Raw genomic sequence first — 12,999 nt, forward strand, 5'->3', positions numbered from 1 at the left:
GAGAAGCAGGCCTCCCGCTGAGCAGGGAGCCTGATGCAGGGTTCAATCCCAGGACCCTGGGATCCTGACCTGAGCAGAAGGCAGACGCTTAACCGACTGAACCACCAGGAGCCCCATGGAATAACTACTGTTTTAGAGTAAACTCAAATTCCATCCCATATTCTTAGAATTAATAATTAATTTTGCTTGGCTAAATTTTATGAAGTATTGAACTAACTGGCTATAAAAAATATAGTTTTGTTGATGTTATACTCACATCAGTGGCTGCTGTAAGAATTTTGGAAAGGATGACTCTTGCCAATCCATCTCTGCTGTAGTCCAAGCTAGAAACAGTCAGTTTCAGTAAGTGATCTTGGTTTTTCAAGGAACAGAGATTAAGGAGACTAAAAAGAAAAAAAAGAAAAAAGAAACAAAAAGGATGGAAATATAAACAAGCATTTCTGAAAGAAAGCATTTAGTGACAAATATCACATAAAAAAGAGTCACAAAGCCATCAAGATAACTAATTTTTTTGTATTTTAATAAAATTTACCAAATACATGTACACAGAATAAAAAGCATACCATTTCAGACTACATTAAAAATAAAGTTCAGGAATATACTGAGACAACCTAGGGATACTTACCATTGAAATACGCTGCATTTTTCCAGCATTTTGACTCCATGAGGGTGGCAAGAAAGTGTTCCAATAAATAAAAAGTAGTGTTGACTAAGGGTAGTCAATAAACCATTATTTTGAAGACTTCTTTCAGGTTTCATGCCAGATGAGGCATTGAGCCACTGAACAATATCTTTTACTAGATCTTCTAAGTATCCTTGCCCATCCTATAAGCAAATACATTGTAGTATTACTGGAAAAGCACTTAGTGACTATAATTAGAAAATTAACTTTAATCAAATCCAAAAAACGTAATGATAATGATGAAGTTACTAATAACAGATACCAATCACTGAGTATGTTTTTTTAAATCTCATTCAACACAATGCTGCATGAAGATTATATTATCTTCCATTTTACAAAGAGAAAAACAGGTCTTCTATAAGGCACATACGTTGTCCAAAGTCACATAACTAGCTAGTGACAAGAGTTAGGATTCAAATCTAGGTCTGGGCTCACTCCCTATGTTTCTAAATACAACTATGCATACTCAGAAATAAAAGGAAGGGGGCAAGTTCAATGAGAAACATTTGCTCTGGAAAATATTCAAAGTGCTTATTACCTCTTCGGACTCAAGAAGAAATTCTGTAAATTGGCAACCCACAACTGTGAGCTGCTTGGACTTGGCAAAATCCAGATCCAGGTTGGCATATAATTTACTGCTGGGCTTGTAAAAGTAAAGTAGTCTTCGTACAAACCTAAGAGCAAAATAAAATTAGCAACAAAGTAAGAAATCAAAATTACTTTAAAATCTTAACCATAGCTTAAGATATATAATATGGTTTTGAATGTTTTGGATTTAAGCCATTGGAGTAAATAGCAAGGAATAAACACATCTGGTACATTACACACACACACACACGCACACACACACACGCATGCAAAAACAACAAAATAGCAAAAATCAATAAAACACCTTAATTGTCAAGAATAGCTTGTGAAATAAGAACTTTATGGTGAGATGCCTGAAAGAAATAGTAGAGAACAAAGATACTAGCTAGAAAAACGCAGATATACAACATAGCCAGAATTAAGTTTGGATAAATATGAAGACACCTGAACATAAATTTTCTTTTACTGTATTTTGTGATAATCTTTGTCCCATGACTCTATACAATAATCCTATACTGGATAATTGTAAGCAAAATAAATCATACTACAATTCTGTCCGTTTTTCACAATTAGGCAAAAAGCCAAGCACAAAAGCTGCAGGTAAAATTTAGGCAACTGAATTCATGAGTACTGAACACAATTTATATTTCAATGTTATAGCTTTCAACATTATGGGCTAAGCTTCCATTTAACTTAGTTCAGTTTAATTTCATGCACTACAATCCAATCCAATAATGGTGCCAATTCTAGGATGTGGAGAAACAAAGTTGAATGAGACTTCATCTGTTTTCAAGCAGTATGAAAAGTTGATGCTATGCTTCTTTATTCCAGTTTAAGTTTATATATGTTCCGTATAAACTTAATACAGATATTAAGTTAAATACCATGAGTAGGTGAATACAACCAAATAATAATGTCAAGGACATAAAATTTTTCAGAAACATGAAGGCCCTCTTATTGAAGGAGATCAGTACTGGTAGTGGATTAGTCTAAACTCAGGATGAGGAAAAATGCACTGGGTACTAGAGAACTACACAGTAGCTTGAAGTACTGTGTATGCCATGAACCTTTGTATGTTTTATGAAAGGTATGGAGAACATCAACTTGGTTAAGGGAAATGTAAAGAGGAGGAAAAATGGCTAACCCTCCAAAGTCAGATGTAAATGCAAGTAGAAGCAGAATAGTAAAAATGGCCATCATTTTGGGAGGGAAACACTATGACCTTATTATGTCATCCTCATACCTTAGGGCTAAGATTACAACATGGTTGACATTACCCCAATTTGAGAAACTTTTATCTGAATTACTTCATTTGTTCCAAACTAAAACCAGAATATAGATAACTAGGAAAAGAATTAGTGGATGCTTTTAGGTTATAAGAGTATACACAAAAATGTATACATGTACCTACTGAATACTATTAAAATGTTATGCATGTATCTTTAAAATACCAATTATTACTTTTCACAGGTATTAGGCATAATATAATTCAAATCTAAGTTCTTTCAATTTAAATGCAAAACAGTTGTTACGTACCTGTGCAACTGTTCATCTTTATAGTTTCTTAGATTTACATTTGGCCACTAGAAAAACATAATATGTTATATCATATATGTATTTATCAATTCCCAAAATATAATTATGATGAATTACAATGAATAATAAAATGAAGCCATAACCAAGAAGTATCTTTTCATACCTTAAGAATGGTCCCTATAAGATTCCAATTCCATTCAAGATTCTCTTTATGTTGAAGGACTTGGCTATCTCTAAGGTTCATTAAAAGAGCTTCCTCTGTATCCTAAAATCATCAGAAAGTAATAAGGAAAATTAAGGCAAATTATCTTCACATTCAGAAAACTAAGTTCAAATTTTAAAAATACAAAGATTTTTCATTTAAGGATGAATTAGCAAGGCTTTTTAACTTTAACAAGTTATAAAAACATAGCTCTAAACTGCCTAGTCATTATAAAACTAGAAAGCCATCTGAAAATCCATAAGCATGAATAATAAAACTGCTAACTCAAACATGTAGATGCATATTAAAATCCATCAGTTAAAAATTAGGAAACTAAGTTAAAAATTGCGACGTTTCATGTCAGTACCTTAAGAACAAATATATCTTTCTGAACTCGGAGATACTGATCCCGTTTCTGGTGGGTTGCAATTGCTTTCTGAATAATGTGATCTAAATGAAGGCTGTAAGGTTTAGGTCCTCGTTTCTTCATTTCATGGAAGCGTTTTAAACAATTCAAGGCTGCACTGGCTCGCCTAATTAAAAAAAACTGAATTAATTCTGTAGCAAAGCTAGCATAATTTTAAAGAGATCACTTTGGTAAATTACTCCAGTAAAATATATAAATTCAAGGCTAGAGATTGTTATTAAAAAGTAAATTATTTAATCAAATTTGGAACCATAAAGGAAAAAAAATCAAGAACACTGCTGATTTGTATGAAGAAACACTAATTACGTAGATCCAACTAAATATGTATTTACTAATCTTGTCTTCTGTGTGGTGGGCACTTTTTGTATACTGGTTTTAAGAACTCCCAGAAAGTCAGAAACCTAGTTTTCTCTATTTTCTTATAGAACTTGTTTTTCACATTTAAATCCTTAAACCAGCTGAAACCGATTTTTGTTTATGATATAAGGCTGGCATATTTCATTTCCCCCCCACCATGTGGATAACTGATTCCAGTATCAATTTGTACAATCTCTATTTTCCCCCACTGATCTGCAACTGTTAATGGTATCCTTTTAAAACTCATTTTTAATTCCTTGTTTGTGGTCCATAAAAGCACAGTTTTCAACAATCTGGTAGCAATCAAGTCTCAACTCCAGAACTTCTAGTAAAAACAAATCAGATTTAAAATTTTAAAACCTTGAGATGCTCTCATACTGGCAAGTACTGAAAGTAAAGAGAGCTTGCTGAGCTAAAAAAACAAAACCAAAAAACCATTATAAGATTATTATTGCTGAAATTTTGAAGGTAAATTTGAATTCTTGATGAACCCTGAAATTCACGGCCATAATCTGACCCAGAGAGGTTAGGTCTACCAGGCTTTGGGAAATCCATTTTTCCATCATGAAACTACTAAAATAAAAACTGAAAGGGGACCTGGCTGGCTTAGTCAGTAGGGCATGCAGCTCTTGATCTCAGGGTTGTCAGTCTGAGCCGCACACTGAATATAGAGATAGGTTGCTTAAATAAATAAACTTAAAAAAAAAAAAAAAAAAAGCTGAAAGCTATCATTACTAATGGAAGCCTAGAGTTAGAACTGAGATAATCCCTAGTAACTCTTGGTTTCGAATACAACTTCATTCTATTAAATAATAGTATATTTAATGGTAGAGTTAGAATTAATAGAATATTATTTACTTACAGTGAGGCCCATATGTGTACTTCTGAATTAATAAAGCTAACTAAACTTTTAAGAAATGTATACCTGTCAATAAAAATTCACAGTTCTGAATAGCTAATGAACTACATTTCACTAATATTACCAAAAAGAAGTCCAAATATAGATTTCTTTGATTATAATAGTTAGAATTAAAAAAAGAAAAAAAAAAAAAAAAAAAGGAAGGAAGGAAAGGAAAAAAACACCCTGGCTTAGACATAATCTTAACCAAATGAAAAAGATTCCTATGAGGGTTTTCCAATCAAGCTTCTCCATCTTTACCTTGTAAATTATATTTTATTATTAGTACTGAAATTCCAGCAGACCTACAGCTGTATTACCATTCCTTTGTTTATAAATTCTGTTTGCAATATCTCCTTCAGATTTAAGAGGTTAGCTTACTTCAACGCCTATAGTATGGGTTACTAAACTCTAAAATTTTTAATCACACATACAAAAGAATACATTGCTACTTTGTGCTTTATTAACTTGAAATAGTTTAGACATTAAAAAGCCTGAGTTGCTACTCAAAACATAAAATAGTCCAAAAAATTCTCAAACAACATTTTTAATGATGTGGTAGAAAGTTTATGTCCTTATCCAGAAAAATGCTAGAAAAACTTGATTTTTCTAAGCTATAATACTCTGTAGCCTATATTAAATAATACTATCAAATTCTCCTCTCCTCTGTAAGGCATCCCAAAAGAATTTCCAAAAAAAAAAAGAATTTCCAAGCATAATCTATACACACACACACACACACACACACACAGAATTTTAAAAAGAAGAGAAGGTCATCAAAATGGGTATTAAATATACCAGGCACAGTCTTTGCTAGAGCTCTGATACTTACAGTCTCTTTTCCTTGGGGATATCAAAAGATGCAGCCATATTCATTAGGGTTGGTAGGCAGTGTAAATGATGGCTATGTGAATGAGGAAGAATTGTATTTGCCTAAAATGAAACATAATATTTTTTAAGAGTTGACAAATAGAAATATTTTGTTATAGATTATCCATAGATAAAATATTAAAGGTTTTACTCATGAAATGATTCCCTTTCAAATACAAACTTATTTATCATAATTTATCTTACCTACTTTCAACAAGGATGAGACAGAATGAAGATACAGACTCATATTACATTAATAAAACTCTGAATTTTACAGATCCTTTATTATAACATTAAATTATAATTTAAGTGGTAACTTAAAATTAATTTAATTACAATTAAACTCAATTCTTAAATGATCTCAAAGGATTACATATCAAAACTTAGATCCAGTGCTATAATGTTACATTAATCCTGCTTTCCAAGCAAAATCCACCACTCAATCTGCTTTCTACCAATGAAGATAAGTAAATTAATTAAATGTGGAAGCCAGAAAATGAAAGCATAATAAGCAATGAACTAATACCACTATACTCAAAATGACCAGCTTTTATATTTCAAGGGAATCAAGAATTCTGGTCATGGAGGAAGGGAAAAATGAAATTTATAAAAAAGATTACTTCATAAAGAGCAAATAATTCTAGATATTGATAACCCTACAGGAAATGATATATCAAGAATTAAAATAAAAGGGACGCTTGGGTGGCTCAGTCAGTTAAACGTCTACGTTCAGCTCAGGTCGTGATCCCAGGGTCCTAGAATTGAGTCCCATATCGGGCTCCTTGCTTGGCAAAGAGCCTGCTTCTCCCTCTGCTTGTGCTTGCACACACGCATGCGCTCTGACAAGTAAATAAAAATCTTAAAAAAAATTAATTCATTAAAAAAAAAATCAGATCTGAAGGGATGTCTGGGTGGCTCAGTCGGTTAAGCATCTGTCTGCCTTCGGCTCAGGTCATGATCCTACTACGGTCCTGGGATCAAGTCCTGCATCGGGCTCCTTGCTCAGTGGGGAGCCTGCTTCTCCCTCTGCGTGCCTCTCCCCCTCCTTGTGCCCTCTTCCTCTCTCTGACCAAATAAATAAAATCTTAAAAAAAAAAAAAATCAGATCTGAAAATCTGCAGTATTACTTAATTCTTCCATGGATGGACTGAAGGAGAACAGAGGATATGGCTAAATAATTCAATGGTAAACAAGACAGTTATCATTAAACTCTGTTTAATTCTCTTTACCTCACTGAGACCAGCTGTTATGTGGAAAAACAAAACAAAACAAAACAAAATAGTAGGGGTGGGGAGGCTGAAACAACAAAAAGTACTCTGTCAGTAAGAGAAAATCATAAAATAATTTTAAAAGATCTGCCACAAGGTTATTTCTTCCTTAATCAGTTAAAATGGTTTTTTTTTAGTATTCTATTAACGAACGGGTGATCTAGAAATAGGAATTCTATCCTGCAATCAGTTCTCCCATTGCTTGATTTGTTGGGAGTAGAGAATGGTCGGATCACTTTCTTAGCTCCTTGTTTCCAGAAGTTACTGATGTCATAAAATCAAGGCAAACCCCCCAAAAACAAAAAAACGAAAACAAAACAAAACAAAAAGAACTCACCTTCTAAACCTCAACTCACAAGTTTGCAGAGAATGTTTTCAAACAAGGAAGTTAAACTTCCAATTTTTTTCAGTTTTCTAAAATTCAGGCACTGATTGCCGTATCAATTCCACTGCTACCTGACTGAATATCTAGTTTTGTAATTTCTTGCTTATTAGGCAGCAGGTCTTTCTGAGATATATTAAGATTTATAGGACTCAAAACGTCAACATAAAAGTGAGTATAAAAATATTCAGTACTTTTTAATTTTTACATGTTCCATTTATAAAACTAGCTATACCATATATACGCACATACTATATATACATATATGTATAGATAGATACAAGGCATCAAGGGCTCTTTGCAATACAAACACTCAAAAAAAAGCAAATTTACTTTTTTTTTTTTAAAGATTTTATTTATTTATTTGACAGAGAGAGACACAGTGAGAGAGGGAACACAAGCAGGGGGAGTGGGAGAGGGAGAAGCGGGCTTCCCGCGGAGCAGGGAGCCCGATGCGGGGCTCGATCCCAGGACCCTGGGATCATGACCTGAGCCGAAGGCAGACGCTTAACGACTGAGCCACCCAGGCGCCCCGCAAATTTACTTTTTGAGATACTACAAAGTAACATTATTTTATAAATTAAAACATTAATGGTATGAAACATAATCACAAGTTGCTCAACTTACCATATGTAAAAGCTCTCCTAAAAGGATGGTAGCTCTAACTGAGATATGGTCATCACTGTTTGTTATCACTTCAACCAAACCCTTTGAAAATAAAAAGAAAATATTATTCTTGCAAAATAGTAAGTAGGAACACATTTACGCATCATATATGCTTGTTGCTCTGAAAGAACTTTGTCAGAGAAAATTTAAAAAATAAAATAAGGTTTATAAGTCTTACCTCTAGAAGTCCATTACGAATAAATGCAGAGAGTATCAGTGCCAAATAATTATCCATGAGGTCTGGCCTAGAAATAAACACAGCACAGAAAAAGTTTAGATAGTGTTCAATATGTTACATAATTTAACATAAAAACAGCAATTGTAATAAATTTGAACTATTCCTCTAAATCCTACCTGGATCTGGCACGATGAGGAAGAATAGTTTTTGCCTCAGCTGCTACAAAGCCATCTGAAAGTCTCCAACTGTCTTGGAATCTGCCTGGATCTAAAATAGTTAAAATTAGGTAGTTAGAAGAAAATGAGAAATCACTAAAACACATCAGTTACCATCAGCTAGTCAGGCTATAAATAATGTTGTAAAATGTTGGTTAAAAAAACAGACTGAGGGGCGCCTAGGTGGCTAAGTCGGTTTAAGTGTCCGACTGTTGATTTTGGCTCAGGTCATGATCTAGGGGTTGTGGGACTGAGCCCCACATAGGGCTCCTGGCTTAGCAGGGCGTCTGCTGGAGATTCTCTCTCTCCCTCTGCACTGCCCCTACCCCCACTAAAAAAAATAAATAAATCTTAAAACAATGTTTACAAAAAAGACTAAAAAGGCATACAGAAAATAAATGATTTACCGATGTACACAGATCTAAACTTCTTTCATTTTGGGACTTAGGAGTCATTGGCTAAAATAAAATTACAGCGAGAATTAGATAATCTAATTTCTGTCTTTGTCCATTTTTCTACTAATTTCACAGCTCATTTGCAATACCTAGGTGATGATATGAGGTTTTACTTTTATATTAATTTAATGTTATGATGATGCAGTAAGAAAATGGTATGCAGCCATCAAAGAAAACGAAATCTTGCCATTTGCAATGACGTGGATGGAACTAGAGGGTATTATGCTGAGCGAAATAAGTCAATCAGAGAAAGACATGTATCATATGATCTCACTGATATGAGGAATTCTTAATCTCAGGAAACAAACTGAGGGCTGCTGGAGAGGTAGGAGGTAGGAGGGATGGGGTGGCTGGGTAATAGACATTGGGGAGGGTATGTGCTATGATGAGCGCTGTGAATTGTGTAAGACTGATGAATCACAGACCTGTACCTCTGAAACATATAATACGTTATATGTTAAAAAAAAAGGAAGATAGTAGGAAGGGAAAAACGAAGGGGGGGAAATCAGAGGGGGAGACGAACCATGAGAGACTATGGACTCTGAGAAACAAACTGAAGGTTCTAGAGGGAAGGGAGGTGGGGGATGGGTTAGCCTGGTGATAGGTATTAAAGAGGGCACATATTGAATGGAGCACTGGGTGTTATATGCAAACAATAAATCATGGAACACTGTATCAAAAACTAATGATGTAATGTATGGTGATTAACATAACATAATAAAATAAAATTAAAAAAAAGAGAATGGTATTTAATATTTAGTTTAGTACTTTGCCTTTGAGGGATTCTGTGTATTAGCTAAACCATCTTAAAAATCACAGTATATGAGTAGATACAAATGGGCTTCAGTACTTACCTACACTGAGCAGTGCTTCTATGAATTCTTCAGTCACAACAGGTAGAGGAAGACGAAATATATCATAGAGCACTTCAAGCAGACCTCGCTGCAAGTGCAAATAAATACACTTCATTTATTTTTATGGAATGAATCTTCCTTTAAATTTAAAGATTTAAAACAGATGTTTTAAATGTCCTATTCACAGAAGAAAAACTGATAAAAACAGAACTCTGTATTTCTGAAACTTGCCATCTCAGGCCTACACTCAAGAAAAGATAACTATGGCGTGCTTACTACATACATGATTTAATCTTTTCAATTAATCTCTTATTATCCCCATTGTAGTACATATGGAGAAATAGATTTACAGGTTAAACGTAACTTGCCCAAGGTCATGGAGCTATGAAGACTAAAATCAGGAGTCAAAGCTCAGTGGGCCAGACTCCAAAAACCATGTTCTTTCACCATCTGTGAAGTAAGCAGTCAAGTGAATTGCCCCAACCTTTAGTTCCCTGCTTATAGATCCTTCCATCTATAATCATGTCCTTCCATTTCCATGGTCTAAAGGCCTTTTCAGTTCACATTTTAAGCAAGGTACTCCTAGCTAGTATTTTCTTAATATTTTTCAACTCCAGGTCTGGTTCAAATAAAAAAAACAAGAAAAGTACAAACTATTTTTTTGAACACAAAACAAAAACATTTAAGTGGAAAAGAACCACTGAAGAGTTCATTTTTTTCTCTCCAATTTCAATTTGTTTTAGCTATTTAATATAAATTGCTATGTACTAATAATTTAGGACTATATCTAATAAATAAGCATATAAATATTAACAACTCAATTTTAAAGAAAACCATCACTCATATTAGAAAAACATAAGTTAGAAAGCATAAGATACATAAATACTGTATTTACTTTTTACTAAATATATTTCTCTATTGCTTCAACCTTTTACAATGAGAATGCCCTTTTCTGTTTGCATTTTTTAATGAATAAAACATAATTTCATATTTTAATCCAGTTTTTAATTCAGCCATAGTTCCTAACAACATCACTATTTCAAATTATTTCTATTAGCCTCAGGGTTCAACTAAGTAGTAAATATTCATTAACGTATTTTTTTCAATGCTCTATGATACAGATGAATAATTCATGAGGAAAAAGCAACACCTAAAATAACTTTTTTTACAATTAATTTCCTCTCTTAAAAGTCTGGGAATGAAACAATTAGAGTAACTTTTGCCTACCCTTATTTCCATATTTGGTATACAAAGTACTCCAATTAGAGACTGGATCCCAGAGTTGCCAGGTTTACATAAATTAATAATACCTAAAGAGGATAAAAAAGAAAAAATCACTGATTTAAATTTCAAAAAAAAAATCTATAGCAATGTATTCATAATATAAAATCTGTGGTATTTCTCCAGATAACTCCAAAATTATGCTCTTATCTGGTTATAAAGTAACATTTCCCTACTGGCTAGAGATTATCAGTAATTTTATCATTTAAATTGCTTCTTCTGCTTGTTGCATACCCAAAAAAGTTCATCAATATGACTGCCTACTACTCCTGCTTGCTGATGTCTCAGGGTCAGAATACTGGAGAGAGTAGGACAACGTTCTGTCTCTCTTACCTAATACCTTCTTAACCTAAAATGAAGTGAAAAAATCTGCTTGGCATTTGTCTTTTGAAATTTTAAGTGGGAGAATTAAGTCAAACAATTTAAAGCACATTAATATCATGTCACAAAAGAAGATATGTGAATAGCCAATAAACACATACAAAATATTCAGTATCATTAGTCATTGGGTAAATCTAAGTAACATTCACAATCAGATACCATCACACACCCACCAGTATGGCTAAAATGTAAGAGGACATGAAATGCTGGCAAGGATGCAGAGCAACTGGAACTCATATACACTGATGATGGGAGAATAAAATATGTAGGTATTTTGATAAAAAGTCTGGCAGTTTCTTATAAAACTAAATATATATCCACCTTGTGACTCAGCAATTCCATTTGGGTATTTACCCAAGGCAAATGGAAAGCTCATGTCCACAGAAAGACTTTTTAATCACCCAGGTAAATCATTAGCACATTGACTTACAAATAGTAAATTTTAGTAATTTTGTACAAATCCCTCTCACTCTAATAATAACATACAAAGTTAAAACTAGGTTAACATCTAAATTAGATGCTGCAAGAGTAATTTAACATTTGAAAAAATAATCAAGTTTTTCTTATTAAGCAGCACAGAATAACTTACCTGCCCATGACCGGAATGTTGCTATGATTCCCATTTTACTAGCTAGAAACCTCGCTTCTCTGTCTTCTCTGGGGGGACGCGCACAAGGGGCAGAGATCAAAGAAATTAAATGTGAAAATAAAAAGTGAGATATTCCTCTACTGTATCAGGAAAAAAAACTATCATTAGTTAACATTTAAATATTTGCATAGGAAATAAAACATGTTAAAAGAAGAAAAAAGGTCAGATCTACCTCAAAGAAAATTACCCAATTATATGCTGACCCCCACCCCAATTTAAAATTCCCAACATAGTTTGGAGCGCCTGGCTGGTTCAGTCGATAGAGCATGTGCCTCCTGATTTCAGGGTTGAGTTCGAGCCCCACACTGGATGTAGAGATTACTTAGAAAAAGAAAGTAAAAATCTAAAATCCCCAACATAGTTTAAAATAAGTTATAAATTCCACTTTTCAATTTAGTTCTACTTTTCCTGCTCTTTCTGAAAACTATTCTTAGATACCTCATTAACACCTTTAATTGAGCACTACAGACAGCACCGCCCTATTTATCAATAAGCATCCTTGTCAAAAGGCTACCCCTTAGCAAAGAAAATTACCTCTTACTTTTACCACATGTATTCTTTTTTTTTTTTAAGCTTATTTGTTATCTACATATGTAATCTCTACATCCAATGTAGGGCTTGAACTCATGACCGCAAGATCAAGAGTCACATTCTCTTCTCACTGAGCCAGCCAGGTGCCCTACCACATGTATTCTCTTGACTTGAAAATTCTTGCCCCAAACTTATTTCAGCATTTCTTTTTTTTTTATTTCAGCATTTCTAACACGCAAGCTCAACAATCCATATATTCACTGATATTATTAAATAACTAGATATTATCATCACCAGCTATTTTTTTCTAATTGTGTATCCAAATATCTCACCGTTCTTTCTTATGCAATAGTTTATGACCATTAATCAAGCAATAGAACTATTTATATTCATTAAGTATTTTCCACTGGCTTATGGCCAGTATCAATACTTAATAGCAATCTTATACTATTTATGCCACCTCCACCACCTCCATTCTCTCAACTGTCTTTTTCTGTGCTAGCTTTTTGTCTTCTCTAATAAAGTCCTTAACAATTGTGAGAATACAGAAATCCAGAGAACTGGGAAGGAAAAACAAGA

The 12,999-nt window shown here is 33.5% G+C and overlaps 1 protein-coding gene across 6 annotated transcripts in view; it reads right to left on the reverse strand.

The window, feature by feature from the left end:
* Positions 1 to 12,999, reverse strand: part of LOC118006531 (rapamycin-insensitive companion of mTOR) — a 122,001-nt gene that overhangs the window by 32,301 nt on the left and 76,701 nt on the right. For all 6 annotated transcript variants that reach the window (XM_034999212.1, XM_034999208.1, XM_034999209.1 and 3 more), the window contains 13 exons: positions 11,830 to 11,897; positions 10,806 to 10,888; positions 9,579 to 9,666; positions 8,231 to 8,321; positions 8,055 to 8,121; positions 7,838 to 7,918; positions 5,523 to 5,623; positions 3,376 to 3,541; positions 2,970 to 3,071; positions 2,807 to 2,853; positions 1,221 to 1,356; positions 626 to 825; positions 257 to 383 (listed from right to left, as the gene is read on the reverse strand). In XM_034999212.1, the coding sequence (XP_034855103.1) occupies positions 257 to 383; positions 626 to 825; positions 1,221 to 1,356; positions 2,807 to 2,853; positions 2,970 to 3,071; positions 3,376 to 3,541; positions 5,523 to 5,623; positions 7,838 to 7,918; positions 8,055 to 8,121; positions 8,231 to 8,321; positions 9,579 to 9,666; positions 10,806 to 10,888; positions 11,830 to 11,897 (1,357 nt within the window). The remainder of the gene's footprint in view (positions 1 to 256; positions 384 to 625; positions 826 to 1,220; positions 1,357 to 2,806; positions 2,854 to 2,969; positions 3,072 to 3,375; positions 3,542 to 5,522; positions 5,624 to 7,837; positions 7,919 to 8,054; positions 8,122 to 8,230; positions 8,322 to 9,578; positions 9,667 to 10,805; positions 10,889 to 11,829; positions 11,898 to 12,999) is intronic.

This window comes from Mirounga leonina, unplaced genomic scaffold, assembly GCF_011800145.1.
Source record: "Mirounga leonina isolate KUSES-001 unplaced genomic scaffold, KU_Mleo_1.0 Mir_97, whole genome shotgun sequence".
Classification (NCBI taxonomy): domain Eukaryota; kingdom Metazoa; phylum Chordata; class Mammalia; order Carnivora; family Phocidae; genus Mirounga; species Mirounga leonina.